General features: G+C 37.0%; 1 protein-coding gene across 1 annotated transcript in view; it reads left to right on the forward strand.

Moving 5' to 3' along the window:
* The window catches only part of LOC114053992 (lipoxygenase homology domain-containing protein 1-like), a 657,625-nt gene that overhangs the window by 263,261 nt on the left and 372,658 nt on the right, over positions 1–21,706 (forward strand). Inside the window, 2 exon segments of the mRNA XM_027877094.1 lie at positions 17,482–17,540; positions 18,868–18,912. Of these exon segments, the coding sequence (XP_027732895.1) occupies positions 17,482–17,540; positions 18,868–18,912 (104 nt within the window).

Raw genomic sequence — 21,706 nt, forward strand, 5'->3', positions numbered from 1 at the left:
TTGATGGATACTATCCCACAAAGGCTGAATGATACTTATAAAGCCAATTTTGCTTCCTTGTAATTGGATCTTTTGTTCGCCTTGCTCATTACCTCTACTTTGTGCTTTTGTGTCTAGATGGCTGAGGATGTGAATTTTATTACTAGCTTTTCTCTTGATTTTTGATTTCTGTCAATTACAGATTTTCTTCTTCTTATATTCTAATTACGTCCTACGATATTTTGCTCATTACATATAAAAACAGGTTTTCTCCTCTCCTTTCCTTTTCATTTGAAATATTTTTTTGATTAGATTTATAAGATTCACAGCAGATGAATATTAATTCTTATTAGTTGTGTTCTTTCCCTGGCCAAGAGCTCATCATTATTGTATTGTAAGCTATGGTCCAGAAATCCAAATCCTGTTCTTAACCATCTGTCCACTTACCAAATATGCCTCTCTGGCCTAAGGTCCTTGTCTTAAATTGGCACTAATGAAGAAAATGTCACCTATACCCTCTTTAAGTTTTTAAATTTTTTGAATAGTACTTCACATTCATTAGTAATACTTCCTAGGTTCCTTTTGACAGGATTATTTGTACCTTGCCAATCACCAGAAGTGATAGAATGGGCATCTGGTTTGACAGTTCTCAGAAAATTTTCTGTGAGGCTCTAAAAGGTCATTATACCTCTCTATTGTTCACATGAGTTCAACAGATAGCCACTTCAGTACTCCTCAGGGTATCACAAGTCAACTCATTTCATCTCTTCTTCCTCTTCCTTTTACTGGTTGATTCCCCACTTGATGCTACCTGTGGACGATTTGTACTTGGTTGATGTAAAAATAACTATTTCCTCTTTAGAAGATTCAGCTTTCTCCTTGACATTATGAACCTCATATTGAAGGTATTCTTTCTTTCCTCTTTGTAGAGATGGGAGCTCATGGTGTGGAACATTGAATATAATGTGAAACTTTTTTGATAGTTTTGCTAAACTGTTCCTCCCCCCCCCACAAACTTTTAAAATACTTCGTTATACAAGACTATTCTTTGAAAAGGCAGTGTAGGAGGAACAGGAATTGATGGAAAACCTGGGGTATGCTGAGTATTGTGGGGAATATTTGTAGTCTCTGCTACTAGGAAAGCTAAGGCTAGCGTAATGTTTGAATCTGGAAGCTCTGAGCTGCAATAGACTAATGCTTTTTAGGTCCACACTAAGTCCAGCACCAATATGGTGAGCGTCTTAGAGTGTTTGGGGCAGGGTAGGGGTAGGGGAGGTGCACCAGGTTGCCTGAGGAAAATTGACTGGCCCAGACCAGAAGTGGAACAAGTCAAAGCTTTTGTTCCAATCAGCAATGGGGTTGACTATGAATGGCACTTCTATCCTGGGTAAGATAGGGAGATCAAATGTAAAAAACAAAATATAAACCATCAAAAATACTTTCAAGCCTGGGATACAGAAATTGGAGCTGTTGTAAAAACAAAATTTGTTGTTGTTCAGTCATTTTAGTCGTGTCCAACTCTTTGTGACCCCATTTAGAATTTCCTTGGCAAAGATACTGGAGTGGTTTGCTATTTCTTTCTGCAATTAATTTTTTAGATGAGGAAACTGAGGCAAACAGGATTTAGTGACTTGCCCAGGGTCACATAGCTAGTAAGTGTCTGGGGCCAGATTTGAACTCAAGAAGATGAGTCTTCCTAACTTCAGGCCTGGCACTCTATCACATTTTCTTCTTAGAGGGATGAAAATCTTCACTTAGGAAAAAGAGAGCAGTAATTTGGGAGGAATTGAAGCATTGACTTAGAGTGGTTGTTACAACATTTTCTTGCTCTCCATACTTAGTGAAATCATGAGCCTCTACTCATTCCCCTGTTGTTCTTGTTGGTACTTCTTCATCCAATTACATCAAATACCTTCATTTTGAAAATAAGGAACTAAGGTCAAAAGAGAAGAGACTCACCCTAGGTTACACAGGTTATAAATAGCACAGCCAGGATTCAAAACTCCGTTCATTCAACTCCAAGTGATTTTTCCATTATACCATATGCCTTACTTTATTAACAGGATGGATTAAATAATACTGTTTGGGGTGATTTGGGGACCTTCCTCATTTATAGCATTTTTTTCTCTATGGGATAGCATTTTTGAGTTGTAAGCAATTATATTAGAAGGAAACTTCTGGGCTTGCTTAACTTCTGAGCATAAAAGTATGTGTGTGCGTGTATGCGTGGGTGTGCACGTGTGTGTGTGTTTGTGTGTATCAACAATTAGAGTAATAGAAATCATCTGTCCAGCATCCTCAAATATATAGAACACATCTTGTTCATAAGTTAGCCAGAAAGTTCTCTGAGCAGCCAAAACAGACAATACTAGGGTATATGTTACCAGGGACACTGGGACAGAACTCACTTATGATCCCTTAGGGGTGTGACTTTCTCTTTAGCTGCAGCCCACCTCATGCCTGCTTCAGGAAAGGGAAATACCTGTGCTTTGCCCACTTGAAGGCTGAGGCTTATCATTATTTCAGGAGGAATATGGAGCTGATTATTACTGTGTATGTCCCTCACAATTGCATCCTAAACTCAGATATGTGGTTTTCAAATTCCCAGCTAGTCTGCACTGGGAAATCCAAATTGGTTTTATAAAAACTTCAGTTACTTAAATTGGCTTCCCTTCTAGATCTGCTCCTAACACTCATCTTCAAGTAAGTAAAAGTAGCACAGATCTGAATAGTTACCTGGCTATTTTAAATATATTGTCACACATATATGGAAAAACACTGGAAACAATACCAAATGACAGATTTTTTAAAAATAGATTTTTTGATTTATTGTTCTTAGATCACATAGATTTTCAACTTAATTGCTCCCTTTACCCTTCCAAGAAATCCATCCCTTATAATGAAATGTTTTTTAAAAAAAAGATAAAGAGGTTTTTTTTTTAGCAAAATTGATCAATAGAAAAAAATAAAACAAAACCTGACATTATTTGCAATGCTTCACACCAATGGACTCTCTCTAGCTCTTCACAGGAACAGAGAAAGTTGTCTTCTTATATCTCTTTTTTGAGGCAAAGTTGATGTTTGTAATTTTGTAGGATTCATTTTCAATTGTTTGTGGCTGTTCCTTTCTTTTCATTATTGTAGTCAAGCAGCTAAGTGATTCAGCAGATAGAGTGCTGGGCTGGGAGTCAGGAAGACAGAAGTTCAGATTTGGACTCAGGTACTTACTAGATGTGTGACCCTGGGCAAATCACTTAACCTCTTTTCCTTGATCCACTGGAGAAGGAAATAGAAAACCATTCTAATATGCCAAGAAAAGCCCACAGACAGTTTGGTCCACAGATCTATGAAAAGTTGGGAAAGATTGAACAGCGACGACAAGTCATGTATATTGCTTTCTTGGCTTTGCTTACTTCACTCAGCATCAGTTCATAAAAGTCTTCCATGCTTTTGTGTAGTTACCATATTTGTCCTTTCTTAAAACAGAGCAACATCAGTTACTTTCATGTACCACAATTTTGTTTAGACATTCCCATTAGTGTGTACTAATGCTCAACCATTACAGCAATGCCTTGAATGGTCCTCAATCGAAGCTTATTTAAAATGGCAATAAGAATCATTTCCATTTCTTCACTTTTATTTCCTACCTTTTGGAATTGCTGTGAAAAATAAATGAGACAACATATGTGAAAACTATTTTAGTAAATCCTCAATGATTACACAAATGTCAATTTTCATTATTATTATTATCAAGAATCAAAAAATTATACCAGCATGTGTTTGGGGTAGGGGACTGACATTTAGTGTTGGGGCAAATTGACTTGTACATCATAATATCCTTTCAGGGCACTGTACATTGTTGTTGTTCAGTCATTTCAGTCATGTCTATCACTTCATGATCCCATTTGGATTTTTCTTGGCAAAGATACTGGAGTGCTTTGCCGTTTCCTTCTGTAGTGGACCCATTTTATCAGGCTATCAGAGGTTAGATGACTTGCCCAGGGTCACACAATGTTAACCAAAAACAATATCATGAGTCCATGAGACACTGTGTTCCAACTAGATTTATTACAAGAGAAATGAACATGCATGCGGAACCCTAAATAAGCACATAGAGTTCACAATCCAAGTTTGCATATTTATGACAGTAAAAGAAAGGAAGGAGGAGAAAACAGAAATCTCTTCCCAACGAGGAGTGGTATGGGAGGGGGAAAGGTGCAGTAAAGGTGGGAAAAGGACAAAACCTCTTTCAAAGAGGAGGAACAAGGCAATGGCAAAAGCTATGTTCTTCTTCCTTGGGAACTACTAGACCACGAAAATATGATGGTCTCCTTATCTACAAGGACCCAGCTGCACAAGCAGTTTCTCAGCCTAGTGCAGACTGACTGGCTTCTGTTCCAGTGACACACAGGGAATCCAGTTTGGGCTACAAACAACAAATTATGTCAGCTTAGGAGGGAGCTTCATCCTTGACACATTCAGGGCCTCCCGCATGTTCTGGGTCCAGTGTTTCTGATAATATGGCAACTCTAAAAGAAAAATTTCAGGGGATCCTTTAATACTCCTTAATAACAGCTAGGAAGTGTCTGAGGCTGGATTTGAACTTAGGTCTTCCTAACTCTAGGCCCAGTGCTCTATCCACTGAGCCATCAGCTATTTCTACATTATTGTTACACTGTTCATTACTTGATGCTTACTTTCTGGGTTTCAGTGTTCTCCTTTGTCAAATAAGGCCAGATAATTTTTAAAGCTCTCGTTAGTTCTAAATTAAATGGCTTTATGTTTATACTGATGAACTTTTGATAAAAATATCTCATACTGTATTTGTGTAAAGGGTGGGTAAATATGTATTAAACTAATATTCAATCAGATGGATTGAGAACTTTTTAGATGGTTCACTCACTGTCAACATGGCAAGAAGTCTTTAATGGCATGTTCCAGGGATCTGTGCTTGTTTCTGTTCTGTCTTAACACATGCTTTGGATAAAGGCACAAATGATGCATGAAATTTGTAGATGCCTGAAATCTGGGAAAGATATCTAACATGCTGGTAGATGGCATCAACATCCAAGAGGGTATTGACAGACAAGAGCACTAGGTTGAATCTAATGATATGAAAGTCAAGAGGATAAATGCAAAATCTTGCATTTCGGTACAGAAAGTCAACTATACAAGTATAATACAGTGGAGGCATGGATAGAAAGCAGTTCTGAGAAAAGATCAGGGGATTTTAGTGGACTAAAAATCTCAATATGAGTCAGTAATATGATGTGGCAGTCAAAAATGCTTATGTGATCTGGAGTTTTATTATAAAAATTCTAAAAGTAAAGAGGTTATACTTCCACTGTACTCTGCCCTCATCTGACCTCACTTGAAGTACTGTATTCAGTTCTGGGCACCATGTTTTTGGGAGGACATTAATACACTCACGACTGTCCTCAGGAAGGTAACCAGGATAGTGAAGGGACTTGAGTTCATATGATATGAAAATTGAGTGAAGGAATGAATGTGCTGAGCTTAGAGAGTAAAATACACAGAGGGTACTTGATCCTTGAGAGGCATTAGGCTAGAAGACCACTTGTTAGGGTTGTTGCAGTGTTGGGCCTCTGAGATCTCCTCTGACTTTGCAAATTCTGTAATTCTCTGACTGAGTCATCAAAAAAGGGACAAATTATACCCTTCATACCTTAGTTAAGAAGGAAGTGAAAAACGTAATATAGAAATACTTCCATCCTAAATGGAAACCAAACAGACTTTGGAGCTTAAAATACTAAACTCTCATGTAGATAAGAAATTGGTCCATATAGAATGATTAAAGATTCTGGGTAGCTGAAATTTCATTGTACATGGCTCATCTCTTTAGATTGTCTATATTCCTAACACATTTCATTAGTCTTTTTATCCCTGTGCACATACATATTCTTTGGTTATACCAGTCATTTTAACTTTAATAATTGTACATACTAAAGTACCTTGAGATACTTTGACTGCATAGGAAGGTGATCAAGACAGATTGATTTTCTTTTGAAAATCTGGTCTTTTTTTGTTTTGTTTTATTTTTCTCCTTTTTCTAATGGGTACAAACAAATAAGTAAACTTCTGATAGAGAGTTTTTCTCTTTCTTTTTTAAGTAATATTTTATTTTCTTTTTTAAATAACATCTTTTCTTTTCTTTTTTAATAACATTTTATTTCCCCCAATTATGTATAAAGATAATTTTAAACATTCATATAAAAATTTTTTTCTTTCTCTCTCTCACCTCCTCCCTCCTTGAGACAGTAAACAATTTGATATAGGTTATACATGTTCAACCACGCAAAACATACTACCATATTAGTTATGTTGTGAAAGAAGACACAGACCCAAAGGAAAAAAAACACAGAAAATGAAAAATAGTATGCTCCAATCTGCATTCAGGCTCTATCAGTTCCTTCTCTGAAGGTGGATAGTGTTTTTCATCATGAGTCTTTTGTAATTGTCTTGGATCATTGTATTGCTGAGGATAGCTAAGTTGTTCATGGTTGGTCATCATACAGTGTTGCTCTTACTGTGTACAATGTTCTCCTGGTTCTGTTCACTTCACTCAGCATCAGTTCATGTAAATCTTTCCAGGTTTTTTTTTTTCTGAAATCTGCCTACTCATCATTTCTTATAGCACACTAATATTCCATTATAATCGTATATCACAATTTAGAACATAAATCTTTCAAGGGAATATGACATCGATTCACAGGACATTCTCAGAAAAACAGAAAAAGTGAAGTCAACAACTATTTAATAAGTGCTTACAATGTGCCAGGCACTATGCTAATCACTGGGGATACAAAGAAAGGCCAAACACGCCTTCTACCCTCAAAGAGTTCACATTCACATGAAGAAGAGAACAAATGTAAATAACAAGGTACAAACATACACACACACACACACATATATATATATACACACACACACATACATACATACACATATTATATATACATACATGTACATATATGTATATGTGGGATATATATGAAGATATATATAAGCATATATATATGTATATATATGTATGTATATAGGTAGTTAGGTGGCAAAATGGATAGAGTGCTGGACCTTAGGTCAGGAAGACCTGATTTTAATTCTGGCCTTAATGCTTTAATTCTGGTCACTTAATGCTTAGCACAGTGCCTCTAACTCTTGGCAAAGGGCTTGTCACATAATAGGTACTTAATAAATGTTTATTGAATGACAGAGTTGACCTCTGTCTCTCTCTGCTTCCTTATTTTTAAAACAAGGATTATAATAGTACCTACTTCTCAGGGTGACTGGAAAGATAAAATGAGATAATATTTGTAAAGTGCTATGTAAACTTTAAAACACTATATAAATGCCAGTTATCATTATCATCATTACTATTAGTAATATTATTATGTAGGTAACATTTATAGTTGCACCATATAGCAGTGTATTTACAGTGTAAAATAGCAAGTTTATCTCAGAAGGGAAACACGGAGGTAGGATAGAGTAGTGTTTGGGGAACCAGGAAAAGCCTTGTGCAGAAGGTGAGAGTTGAGTTGTTTCGAATGAAACCAGAGAAGAGATAAGGAAGCTGGGAGAAGGAGGGAGAACATTCCAAAAATGGGGACAGCCAGGGAAAAGTAACAGAGAGTGGGGATGAAATGTCCCATGTGAGAAGCAGCAATTAGGCTTGAGTAGCTGGCTCACAGAGTGCTTGAAGGCAAAAAGGTGTACGAGACTGGAAAGGGAGGAAGAGGCCAGGTTGTGAAAAGCTTAAAATACCAAGGAACTTGATTTATAGTTGAATCCTGAAGGTAATAGGGAGCCCTTGAAATTTACTGAGTGTTGGGGGAGAGCATGGTTGGACTTGGGCTTTAGAAAAGTCACTTTGGCAGCTGAGTGGAGTGGGAGAAAGACTTGAAGCAGTGCAGACATATTTATTTCCTTGGATCTTATGGAAGGAGATGAAGTAGGTTACTTTTCCGAGTCCTTAAGTTAAGCACCAAGTCCATGTTGAAGCTGGGAATGGAACACAGGTGTAACTGGTTTCCAGCCAATAATACAGTCTCTGCTCCTGTCTTTAGCTGCTATTGCTCTTATCTCTGTCCATGAAAGGCCACAAGTGGAGGACTGATGTGAATCTGGCAGGAGGCTCCATGGGGAAATGAGGCCAGCTGCCTTTGCCAGGAACCTAGAGGGAGCTGCTTTGTTGCCTGCACTCCTCCATCAGTCACGTGGCCTAAACAAGCAGTGCGTGACAGGGCACTTTGTGGATAATTAGCACTGGGGTCTGGTCAGCAGAAAATGCTCAGCTGTTGAAATCACAAAGGTGAAAAAGGAAAGAGAATTTCTGTCATTCTCTTTGCTCCTTGGAGGTAAAAAGAATTCCACAGAGAAATGGAATTAGGACAAGGAGAAAGACCACCAAGTGATAGTTCCCTTTATGAGCCAAAAAAAGTACAGCTAAAATACAATGCTTAACTACGGGAAGAGAATGCTTTTGTCCATCACAGATGCTTCATACATTTGTACATGGCCCATTTTTCTTCAGTTGAACACCCACATCCTTCTGGTTTTATTTTAATTCTATACCTGAAGATTTTTTAAGTTTCCTGTTTTTATTTTTTTTTCCAGTACTTATAATAAGCACAGGTGTACACACTCTTTAGCGACTATAATTTGCCTTTATGATTTTTTTTTTTTGCATTTTAAATTTGATTTACAGGAACATGCAACCAGCCTTATGAATTTAAGTAAACCCTTTTGTATACTATTTCCTTAGGCCCCACATTGGGCCATGCCCTTCTTAGTTTGCTTGCTTTCAAACTGAAGATGTCTAGAAATGTGTGTGTGTTCTCAAATTCATTGCATTGTCATGCCTAATCTCTGTAATGGGAGGCTACTTTATTTTAATTAAACAATTAAAAAAAAAAGAAATAGCTCCTACATGCTGACATGTGATACATGCTTTTACTAGTCCATTTGGCCTAGGAGAGTGCAGGTAAGCTGAGATTGAGCAGACTTTTAAAGTTAAACTTTTTAGCCTTAAGACAGGCAGTGCCTTCTGCCTCACTGTGTCAGCATCCATTACTCCTGATTCAGGAAATGTCTCTGACATTATTAGAGACAAAGGTCTTCCTTCAGGCAATGCTGGAAAGAGGGACGAAAAGATGGAGGAAATAGAAAATATAAATGCAAATAAATTATGTTTTGCAACCAGCTGCCCTGTGACTAGTTTTACACTGTTAAACACCAAGCTATATGGTCTGGTAGACAGAATGGTCATATGATTTAACAATCTAAGAAACAATGCCCAACTGCTGGCTGCTTTTTGCTCCTTACTGTTCATATCCTATTTTTTTCATTTGCAAAGTGGCCCATTTCTGCTCCTGATTATTCAAGTGCCTTCCTATTAAGAGAAGGATACTATAATGTCCCTTATTTTAGAACCAAGGAAATAAGGTATAGGAAAATTTGATACTTGGAGGGCAGGGCTAGCTGTGGGAAAATCTTTGGAATCTTTCTGTCACTTACTGTGGGTAGATGACTTTCCCTTCTTCACTGGGATGTTAGGCAGAAGTGCCAGAACAAGAGAGGAATCTGACTGCAAGAAGAGCTGGAGAAAGGCCAAAGAGCTCAGTTGGTTATGTGCTTGAACCTCCCCATTCCTCTATGTGGATCGTGGCATAATGATCCTTTCTTTGCATTTGTTGGGACATTTTTAATTGTTCTGGTCCTAAGCAAAATAGTAAGGCAGATGGAATTGTCTTTTTAATCCTAAACCCTTCTATTCTATGCTTGACTATGAAATTAAGTTATTATATATGTTAAAGGCACAGTGCAGGATACCAAGTTATACAAAACACAGCCCTGCCCTCAAGGAACTAATAATTTAGCAAGGAAGATAAGACTTGGACACAAATAAGGATAAGGCAGAATAAGTTCCATAAGAGCAATAAAAAATGCTGTGACGATCAATGGGAGGGATATGTCTGCTTTGACAAACACCGTCCAAACCACAAGCACTCTGCTACCCTGCTCTCCCTCTGCCTTGTCAGAACTTGTAATCTGACATTTGCCACTTATACCATTCCTTGGGATATTTGCATTTTAAACACTATTCAAGCTGGGAAAAAAAGGAATTTTCGTCTGTTAAATAATTTTAGGCCTCAACTAGCTGATGAGAGGACTATTTTGGGAGACAAGGGAAACTTGTTGGTAAGCCAGAATTTGGAAATCCTTTTATGTAAAAATACATAGAAGAAAAGGACAAACACAGTTATATTTTGTTCTAAATCACTACTTTCAGAACCCAAAATCAGAGGCCTACTTTTGGGGCTACATGTTTTCAGTTAACAGATATACCTCTCATTCAGCCAGAGAAAGGAGAGGAAAAAAAAAAAGAAAGTTATAGGACCAAAATTTCTTTTTAAGTGTATAAAATACATTTGCACATATAAAATCCAAAAGGAAGAGACTCCTTAAAGTCAAGGTTTTCCAGATACTTCTGTTTGCACATGCCATCCTGCTGATTGTATTGGGCTAATTGCTGAATCACATTTTGGCTGTGAATTTAGAATATCGGCATTTCTTTTAAAAAAAAATCAAAGTTACAGGAGATCCAAAGGGTAATTGATTAGACATATGGTAAATGTAATTGGGTCATGGCTTACTACCATCTATGACTTGAATTCAAGATATGGTACAAAAAGAATCGTCAAGGACACGTATGGCCAGAAAGCAAAGTGAGCTGGTTATGAAAGAGAAAGGGATAAAATATGGCTAAATCAAGTGGTACACTGACATCTATGAAATACTTTAAAAATATTTTAAAAAATCAAATGAAAGAAGCTACAATTTTGAGTAGATCACCTATGAATACTTCGCAGAAAATCTGAATGACTATAAAACATATATGTTGTAGAGGAGATTCCTGGGTTGAATGTCTAGTGAAAAGAACATTGGATTTGGAAATAGAAAACATTGCTTAGAATCCTGATTTTGTCACTTACTATCTCTGGGTCCTTGAGAAAATTATCTTACCTCTTATGTTTCCTTTTTCTCGATGTTGCCCAATTAAATTATCTCTAAGGACTTTTTTAGGTCTAAATACCAAGGTCCTCTGTGATCCTTGATGTCTCATGAATTTCTGGGATTCTTTGACTATGATTCTGGGAAAAAATCCAGCCCTACCTATGCAGGAACTGAAGAATCTAGGAATATGGTGAAGATTATAGGCTCATCTCCTGAGAGCATAATTGATCTGGCATGAGTAAATGATGGAGCCATAATGATACTGCTGGGATTCACATCTATGCTGAATCCACTGAGCCTTGCTTGAATTGAATGAATTTACACTAAATGCCATATTTATTAATGAATCTTGATGATTTGAATGCTATTTTTTTTAATCAGACCTAGCTCTTAGTAAGGGTATTACCAACAGCAAGTTTGCCACAGCAATTTGTCATGACAGCTGGTCACAAAGAATTAAAAAAACAGACAGAGAAATGAGGATTTCCCTTTCAGTAAGTTTAGAGGACAAGTGAGACTTTGCAGAGACCTGCATAAAACATATGCTATTTGTGCTTTGGCTGTGGCCAAGGAACAGTTATGAATGCAACAAGCAAAGGTTGGCCTTCAAACTGGAGAAGGTATAAGAGTTAGAGAAAGGAAGGACTCTCTACTCTCTAGATAACAGTGATGATTAAAAAGGTTCAAGAGACATAGTTTCTTAGTAAATTAATCATTTTATTAATAAGGCCAGCACATTATTAATTAAAAGGGTTGTCATTTGGCCATCTCTCTTACACCAAAGACAACCATGGTGGTGGACTCATAGTTCATGTCCCCTTCAAAGAGTAGGTGTTCCTGAGGGGTGGCAATCAACTGTGATTGGATAAGATGATGGAAGGGCTGAGAATGACATTACATCACCCTTGGACAGAGGAACTATCTCTATACTCAGACCACCCCCAGACTAGGGCTATCTATTCAAAGAATACATACCCCACCCAAGCCTGAGCAGAACACATTGACTACTCTACCTGGGTGGGATCTTGAACAAGAAAGTTAGCCTAATCTCATTATCAGCAATGTCCTTCAAGAGGCATAACTTCAAAAATTTGGATTTTGGAAGAAGGGGAGAGCTCTGGATCTCCCCAAGATATTGGTTATTAATAATCATTTCTCTCATTACCAAGGTAAACTATTTGTTGGAAAGATGGAATAAGTGCTTCAAAACAGAATGAAAGACCATGTGTTTGTTATTTTGGTATTTCCTTCAGGACTTGTCATCTATTGCTTTATGATTTTTGCATTTAGAGTCAATGTGCACAGTAGAGTCAGGAGCCGTGGGTCTGAATTCAATTTTAGATAAATTAGCAAAAATCTTTTTTTTTTTTTTTTGTCAGCTATGTGGCACAGTGGATAGTGTTGGACTTGGAATCAAGAGTTCAAATTGTACTCTAGAAATTTATTGTCTGTGCAACCTTGGGCAAGTCACCGTCTTTCAGCCTCAGTTTCCTCATATGTAATATGAATACTAATACCCCTATCCCATAGGTTTGACACATGGAAAGTACTTTCCATATGAATGCTATTATTATTACTATCATTTATCCATAAAATGGGGATATTAACACTTGAACTATCTCACAGAACTCTTGTGAGGAAGTACAGCTTTACAAACTGTGAAGTATTAAATAAATACGAGTTACTATTATTGCAACCACTTAACTGGTGTCTAATAAGTAACTTTTGAGTGAATTAATCTTTCAACTCCATTGTTCACCTCTCCTGCTTCCCCCCCACTTATTTATAATCATGAATAATGGTACTTTTGCTCCCTATTCCAACGTTTCCTAATAGTTATTTGTGATGATAATTTAAAATCCAAATATATTAAAGTCTCCTAAACTTTGCCCTCCACCTACTTCTGTAGCTTCAGCCCCTACTTTTCCCTTACATAAACCCTTCATTCCAGCAATGTTGCCCTTCCCCAAACACAGTATGCATGCTGCTAGTATTACACCTTTGCTCATGCTGTTCCTTCTACTTGAAATATGCTTCTTCTATCTCTGCTAAATTGAAGGTGCAGCAAGGGCTCAGTGCCTCACTGAGGCAAATCATTTAAATGACATCTGGACCTCTTGAGAATTGTAACTAGCTGACCCTATACCCTACTCCTCTGAAAGGAGGTAAAATGAGGTTAAGAGCTATGAGTTTTCCTGGGAGTGGCCGGTGTCATCATCAATCACAGAAAGACTGGAGGGCAGCATCCAGAGTTGAAGAAATATTTGAGCTGTAGTGGATTTTGTCCCCTCAGGGCAGAAGTCAAGAGGCTGAGGGTGTGGCTCCTTTCTCTTTCCCTCTATCTTTCTCAGTTGCTATGGTGTTTCTTCTATAAGCTTAACTCATCTAAACAAAAGGACTTCCTTCTTCATTGATTTGCTGAGTTTTATCTTTAAAAATTTGATTAGAGTGTGCACAGAACCTGACTTCAAAGGGGTTATTTATTTCACAAACTGATGTTAGTAGAGTCTGCAGTTTGGTCAGATGACATGGGAGAAGTTTTGAGCTAAGGTTTAGTTAGGGTTTTGTTTTTTTTTTTTCTTAATGAATGATCCCATAACCCTCCAAAGCAGATTTCTAAAACTTGAAGGTAGACTCACTTAGATAGCTACTCACTGAATGAGTCAAATAGAGCCACAGAACCTTTGAGGGTACTGGAGGACAAACCTCTCCCCTTTTAGCTGAATGGAGTGAAGTGGTAGCAAACTAGATGGAACTAGAGGAGAAAGTCCTGCCTCTTAGGCATAGCCAGAGAGCTCTCCCATCCATACTGTGACATCTCTTTGGTAACATTTTCCCTGAACACCCAAATGAGAAATATTCTTTTAACTGAACACCAGTAAGATTTTGTTTGCATCATTCTCATTCATATCTTCCTAAGGAGGGGAGCTATGATATGTGTGCTTCTCTGGGGGCAAGAACTATTTCTTTGTATCTTCCAAGGTACCTTGAACAGTACCTTGCATATATATACTCAGTAAACTTTTAATGAAAGTAAAAAAGGAAGGGAAGAAGAGGAGGAAATTAAAAGGCATATTTGTATTCAGAATAATTCTCAGTTTCCACTTCTGGGAAATGGGTAATATATTTCAGGGTGTTGTAATACATTTAAGAATATATTACATATGTTTAGGAACATATGAGGATTTGAACAGAAGATGGTAAAGAAGTGCAAAGTACAACTTCTTTAGTGGAAGAAGAGAATATTAATAAAAAAAATTATCATGAGACAGTGAGCTATCATTTAACTTTGCTGTTTTTTTTTTCCAAAAGAGGCCACTATTAATAATTTCTTGCTATTCTGAGCATGTATTTGTGCTGCTGCAGATCTCTGTACTTTGTCAGTTTATGCTATTCCTTGGTGTGAAATTGACAAGTAGTGATGGTGGGAAATTGACAGAATGAGGCACAGGGATGGCAGCCGCTGCTCACAGTTGGTTTGCTCTTGTCTAGGTGGGGGTGGGGAATTAGAGCATTGTTACTCATGTATTTAGCTTGACTTTAAGATGTTCTCACAGTTATGAAATTGTTTTTTGGACTGAAAGTACCTTAGAGATGATCTCATCTGTTCTCTCCTCCCCCCACCCCCCACTTCCTCCACCTGTGGTTACAGTAGAAAACAGCCAAGTCATTCAACTTCCTTGGACCTTGGTTTTCTCACCTGTAGGATGAGGGGGTTGAATTAGATAATGTACAAAGTTTCTTCTAGTTCAAAATCCTTTAATTTCCCCAGGGAGGCAGTGTGGTTCGGCGGAAAGAGCAGTGGCCCAGAGTCAGAGTACCTGGATTCATATATCACCTCTCATGCTTATTACTTGTGTGATTTTGAGCAAGTTACTTTAGTTCCCTGGGCCTCAGTTTCCTTTTCTGTAAAATGAATGCATTTGGACTCTGAGGTCCCTTTTAAATTTAGATCTATGATCCTGTGATCCCAGGATCCATTTTCTCACTTCTTCTGATCTACCACCGCTCCTCTGGCCTCATTCCAGCCCAACTATACAGCAGTATTATACTGAAAGCCAGAGCTGTAACAAAGATGAGGCATGTGAAGTAAATTCTTCAAGTGTGCAAAGCTCAGGAGCATACACATGCAAACACACAGATGCACACACACATACACTCACACATATAACATGTCTGCATATGCAGACATGTTATATGTGTGTGTGTATTTATGTATAATACACACATGCCTACTATCCTAAGCATGCCATAACATTAGGATGGGGGGGCAATTTTATATTTTTGCCACAGGCACAAAATTAGCTAGTTACTATGCTGCTAGAAACATCCTATGATTGTCTAGCCTAGTCTTAAAACTCTTATGGGGAAATTTCCTGATCTTTCTCAGGCATTTATTTTGATATTTCCTACCTCTACAGGTTAGGGGAAAAGTTCCTAGGGGGCTTATGGATAAGCAAATATTCCTTTATAAGTGGGTGAAAGAATCTCTGGAGATGATCACCAAGCTCCAGCATGCTCCCGGCTTTCCTGAACTCTTCCAGGGTCATCGTCAATCCTGAAAATTCTGATTTATCAGGGACTTTGCTCAATTGCTTTGCTTTAGGAGAATTTTCCTGCTCTAATGCTTTACCCTTGTAGATAACCTTCAGATCTGATGTAGGGCTCATATTGGGCAATTCATCCCTGATTTCGAATCTAGTAAATCTGTTTTGGAAATGAGAATGTCTAGCTTATAGATAGTTTTATGTGTGTTTTTATTTCTAGAGGCACAGATTTCTATGAGTTCATATATATATATATGTACATATACATACACATATGCATACATACATAAATACATGTGTAAACAATAAGGGCATTAGAAACCATGGGGATCACTTGAAGAACTGTGGATGTCTAGTTTTGAGAAAAGAAGCCTTGGGGGAACATGAAGGCAGGTAATGTAAGAGAAAACTAACTAACAATTTGAGCTGCCCAAGAGGGAAATGTGCTGCCTCAGGAGGTACTGAGTGCTCCTTCACTAGCGGTCTTAAAGTAGAGACTAGAGACCACTTTTCAGGGATATTATAGAGGGGATTTTTCTTTCTATATGGGTAGGACTAAGTGACCTCTCAGATTCCTTCCAACTCTTGGGATTCAGCAAATTCTGTGAATAAACAAACACATACATGTGTATGAATATAATACATTTATGTTTTAATCCATTTTCTGATTCCCCTTTAATGGACCATTTTATTCCTTATCGGCAGCTTATACAAAACATATGTGTGTACTCCAAAAATAGCCACTCACCCAGAATAAGTAAAAGATTTATTCTGGGCTGGTGATAAGGAATGGTGCCTAGAGGATGATCTGATAGACTATTTTAAAAAATCATTAACTTGTCAGCTCTGCAGAGACCTTAAAGCTTTCCCTTGAATTATAAGTGAGCAAATTTGGCCCTCTGAAGTCTCCAAGGACATTGACCTGGAGAAAATCTAAGGGGAATGACTAGCTATAGAACCCTAGCTTCAAGAAGTCTTTGGTGCTTGGGATTCTCTCTTGGCTCTCCAGTCTGCTTTTTCAATATTTTCTGTTAATGGAGAATCCAGGGTACTTGCTTTTTAAGAAGAAGAAAAGAGAAGGAGGAGAGGAGTGCCCAGGGCACTATATTAAATTTTAATCAGCCGACAAATATTTGACTAGTGCTTGGCCAGGAAAAGCTTCAGCTGGATGTTAAAGTATGATTTGGATCCAGAGAATTGTAGTCTAAAGAAGATGTCATTACAGCCAGGAGGGAAGGGAATAAATATTTATACAGCACCTATTATGTGCCGGGCACTTCAAAATACCTCATTTGATCCCCCAACAACCCTGCAAAGTAGGTGCTATTTTTATCCACATTTTACAGTTGAGGAAACTGAGGCAAATAGAGGTTATATGACTTGCTCAGTGTCACACAGCTAATGAATGTCTGAGAGCCAGATTTGAACTCTTCCTGACTCCAAGCCCAGCACTCTAACTACTACATCACTTACTGCCTACAAAGAATGAAAAAGGGATATTCATGGGTAAATGTGAAGACCATTGTGCCTGCATTAGAGAGATCACTTATTCTGGAGAGTGGAATGTGGAAGAATTAAAAGTTAATGGTTGATTAGATCAGAAATCTAGATATTTTAAATATTAAACAGAAATATGCAAAGTAATATTTACATTTCATCTTGCAAGCCATTGCTGTGACACAAACAGCACTATTCACAACGGGCAATTGACTCAATTTGTTGGGTTTGATTTTTAAAGGCAGTTGTTTTTATAATGACGATCAGCATGCAAAATGAATGTGGGGTCATTTCATGTAATAATACCATAAAAGACAATTAACATTTTCTCTTTCTTCTCCTCCTCTGCATTTGCCTTCTCTTCATTCTCCCTTTTCTTTCTCTTCTCCTTTTTTTCCTCCTTATTTGGTTTCTATTTTCTCAGGTGGCTTCCTTTTATGTCCCAGGGCATAATTCACTCAGAAATAGAACTTTATCCTCAGGGTAAGTATGGTAATGGGAAGCACAAATCGTGTTGTCATCATCAATATCCTAAAAATATCACCCTATTCACTACTGGATTTCTGTTTGATAGAGTATAACATCTTTGTTCAATTTCATTCAATTCAAGAAGAATTTCTTAAGTTCCTACTAAGTGCCAGGTTAGGTACCAGCATGGGGGACACAAAGATATGAAGGGAACAGTTCTTGCCCTTAAGAAGCTTAAATTTTGCTGGGGAAATATAACATGTAAGCAGATGAGTGAATGATACACACACATATGTTTGTTTTTTTTTTCCAAAATTTTACACACACATATATACACATAAATGCATTTTTGTTGTTCAGTCGTTTTAAGTCATGTCCAATTCTTTGTGACTACATTTGGGGTTTTCTTGGTGAAGATACTGGAGTGGTTCGCCATTTCCTTCTCCAACATACACCCATTTATACATATATGCTTGTGTGTGCACAATATGCTTATATTATTAGTATGTGCACGTACATACACGTACAAGTATATATATGGACACAATCTATAATTCAAAACATAATGCATAAACATATACATACACACATGCACATATATACACATGTATACATGTATATACATATATACACATGCATATATGCATATGAAATTTTTGGATAAAAATCACAATCGGAAGACTAAGGAAAGGTCTCATGTAGGAGGTAGCACTTGAGCTGAACCTTGAAGGGAGCTGGGGGTTCTTTTATGAAGTTACTCCTGGAAGACAAGTGAGTTTTCTATAAATCCAGGGTGAGGAACATGGGATTCATAACAGTCCATTTTTTCATACTTCACATGTTTTTTAATCTATGCTCTTTCACTCCCTCCCTCTACTTATCCTTCATTCTTCACAGTCCCCAAGCTTTAAGCCAAGATTACAAAGATAATCTTGTATAGTTATCTCCCCTGCTTAAAAAAACAAAAACAAAAACAAAAACAAAAAACCCAAAGCAAAGCAAAGCAAAACAAAACAAAACAAAATAACCTGGGGAGATTTTCTGATTTTCCATGGGCATATACCTTATTGCCTTCTATCTACTTAGTTGGAAAAATAATGCAGAATTTTCCAGGGAAGATAGAGTGGAGGTTGTGAACCAGTTAACTCCTTCTGCAGATGTTTAGAGGAATTCTAGGAGGTAGTGTCCAGTAGTCACAAAGTTCCATTCTCACAGGGTAAAGTCGCCATTTTTACCACTCTGAAGTCATTAAGGAGTTAAACTCATATTCTTTTCCCCCTCCCCATTTATAATGTCATCAGACAGGTCTATTATTAACTGCACTTCACTTCTATGTTTGCAGAAATGCAAATAAACCATCAGCCTAAAACGCAAGAGGAAGCAAATGGTAAATGTTGTTGCTGCTTTTCGTCTTCTAATCATCTGAAAGAGTCTATTTCTGTTCCAAGATTACCTGCCTTGCACATTTTTCTAGCCTATTCTTATTCACTTTAAAAATATTGATTGAAAATACTTAAAATGAGTACAGCAATGAACATTAAACTGCATTTTGATGGAGAAAGAAAATCACATGAACATTTTGTTTTCCTATGGATGCTTTTTTTCTTATTGCTCTTTTTCCCTCTTCTGTTCTTTTAAATATCTTGGGAAATTATCATTTGCCTAATAATTAATTTCTATGAATTTATCTTGATTTTACTTCATTTTGGCTAGATATGCATGTTGGCTTCACAGCTTTCTGTTTAAGGTCATTGGTGACTAGCTTTTTTTCTATACCCTTTATTTTTCAAGCCAGTGTGCAATTTTTTTTAATCTATCTTTGCATTTTATATTAATATTGACTTCAATGATATGCATAAGTATCTTAGTTAAAAAACTTGCTGCTGTCATAAAATGCTTTCAAGTTGAACAGATAATTTGGAAATCACCAGGAGAGAGTAACTAAATGTGTATTTGTAATTGCCTGTAACATTCAGGATTTCCAATCAGACTCAACCACTTCATTTCAATTTCTATCCCCATGACAAATAACTAATTATATCATTTGTATTTAATTATATTATAAATTAAATTCCAGCCAGCATTGTACTTTCACATATTTTGTTTTGAATAACAGAAAAGGGGGAGGGGGATCCACTTCTTTAATGGCCTTTATTGGAAGATCAAGTCAGTCCAGATTTCAGATTTTTTGTATGAGCATAAAATATGCAAGTGCTGTTATTCCAGGAAGCCCAATTATGCTTGTGCTTGAATAAAGAAAGAGACACAAAAGTCTAGCTTCCATACAATCCAAAAGATGACCTACATCAAATTTCATAAAACGCATTTAAGTGCTGGACTTATACTCTCAGCAGGAAAAAAATGTTTCTTACCAAACATGGAAAAAATATGTAATAAGTGTAGGATTTACAAGCAGGGTTGATATTTACAGATCAAAAAAAAAATCCTTGGAAAAGGATTTAGATCTAGGGTAACCTGCCCTAAGTTATTCACTGGTTTTTATTTCAATCCAGAGTAATAAAAACTCTTCAATTTTCAAAAACCAAAGAGGAGGATTCCACAACCTTCCTTTCATGCTGCTGGTGCAATCCAGTGTATCTTAACCTTTACAATTAGGACATCTTGGAAACTAATTCAAATACCTCTTTCAGAAAACACTTTAAACATGTTCCTTTTGTCCTATTTTCAGTAGGCATAGAATAGCTGCTTCTGTGGCCCATTATGTTTTGACTCATTAAATGCTTTTTCTATCATCTTTACCAGCAAAATAAACTGACTTCCTTTTGTCTTACACTCCCTGGATCATCTCCAACTTCTCTGGATCTTCCTGGAATTGGTCGCCAAGATGAACACAGTACTATAATAAAGATCTAAGAAGAGAGAAAAGATTAGCTAATAGTATGCAAACATTCTGCTACTCAATGTATGTATTTAAGCTTATACTACTACCCCGGCACAATGGGTCACACTTTCTGAACATGTACTATACACAAACTATCTTAATAGGTTTGGCATTATATATATATAAAGTATGTATCTAAAGTAATTACTTTACATTCCAGTATTTCTATTCTTGGTTCAGGAAACAAGAATCTTTGGTCTTCCATATTTTAGCATAACCATTAAAATACTGTCTGTTTTCACAGATTATTTGGAATTATCTATAGCCCATAGACATCAGTCTGTATGTATTATAATGCAGCCATGACTTCTACCATATTCTTGAGGATCTGGTAGGAATTTGGAGGTCAGAAACTTTAGAATCATATTCATATATAGCCTATGCTCCAGATTTCTATGTGTATATTTTCTCTTTGGTTGATAATATGAATACCTGAAGGGTTTGTGATTTAGTCAACTTGGAGAAGTCCCTGAACCAACATTGGCTGAATTTCATTTAAGAGTTAGTAGATAAGTCCTAAAGAGTTGTCTGAAGCATATTAAGTGATTTGTCCAGATTCACACAGTAAGTGACTATTTGAGGTGGCCTTTGAGCCTAGGTCTTTCTATTTCCTTGCCCATCTCTTTATCCATTGTGTCGTGCAGTATTTGAGCATTGTATGTTGTTTATTTTTAACACTACCTTTGTTTACTTCCCCATATGTTCCTGGCATGCCTCCTCTATTCTGTAAAGTCAGTATGTACTCACAAATTAAAACAAAAATTACCATTAGCTGAAGTTAAACATAATTTAGGAAGGTAAAATTTGCTTCATATTCCTATCATGCATGCAAGAGAAAATGCTTATTAAATTCAAGTCAACAAATATTTGACTACCAAAAAAAACATTTAATTTGGTAGTACAAAATTTAGCCTTAAAGGCTTTCCTCCAAAGTGTTTCTTATTTATATGTGAAGATCATATAAGATTCCTTGATAGAAACAATAATAGAGATGACTTTGTTCTGAGATTCTCTGATAATTAATGCTCCAAATAAGGTGTAAAATAGGGAGACGTATACTTGCCAAATGTGTTTGCACTTGCTATGGAGGGCATCCAGTGCAGACTCTAAATGGAAGAGGGATTTCCTATATATGATGATGAGGTCCCCTCCAGATGCTCCTTTTTGCAGATGGCATTGTGCTAATTACATCAAGCCCTGAAACATAGAGGAGCATCCTAAATGAGATTCACAGTTACTCTGGGGTTCAGCTCACCAATCCATACAGGAAAAACTGAGT

The sequence above is a fragment of the Vombatus ursinus genome, unplaced genomic scaffold, assembly GCF_900497805.2.
Source record: "Vombatus ursinus unplaced genomic scaffold, bare-nosed wombat genome assembly UNPS02014812.1, whole genome shotgun sequence".
NCBI classification, from domain to species: domain Eukaryota; kingdom Metazoa; phylum Chordata; class Mammalia; order Diprotodontia; family Vombatidae; genus Vombatus; species Vombatus ursinus.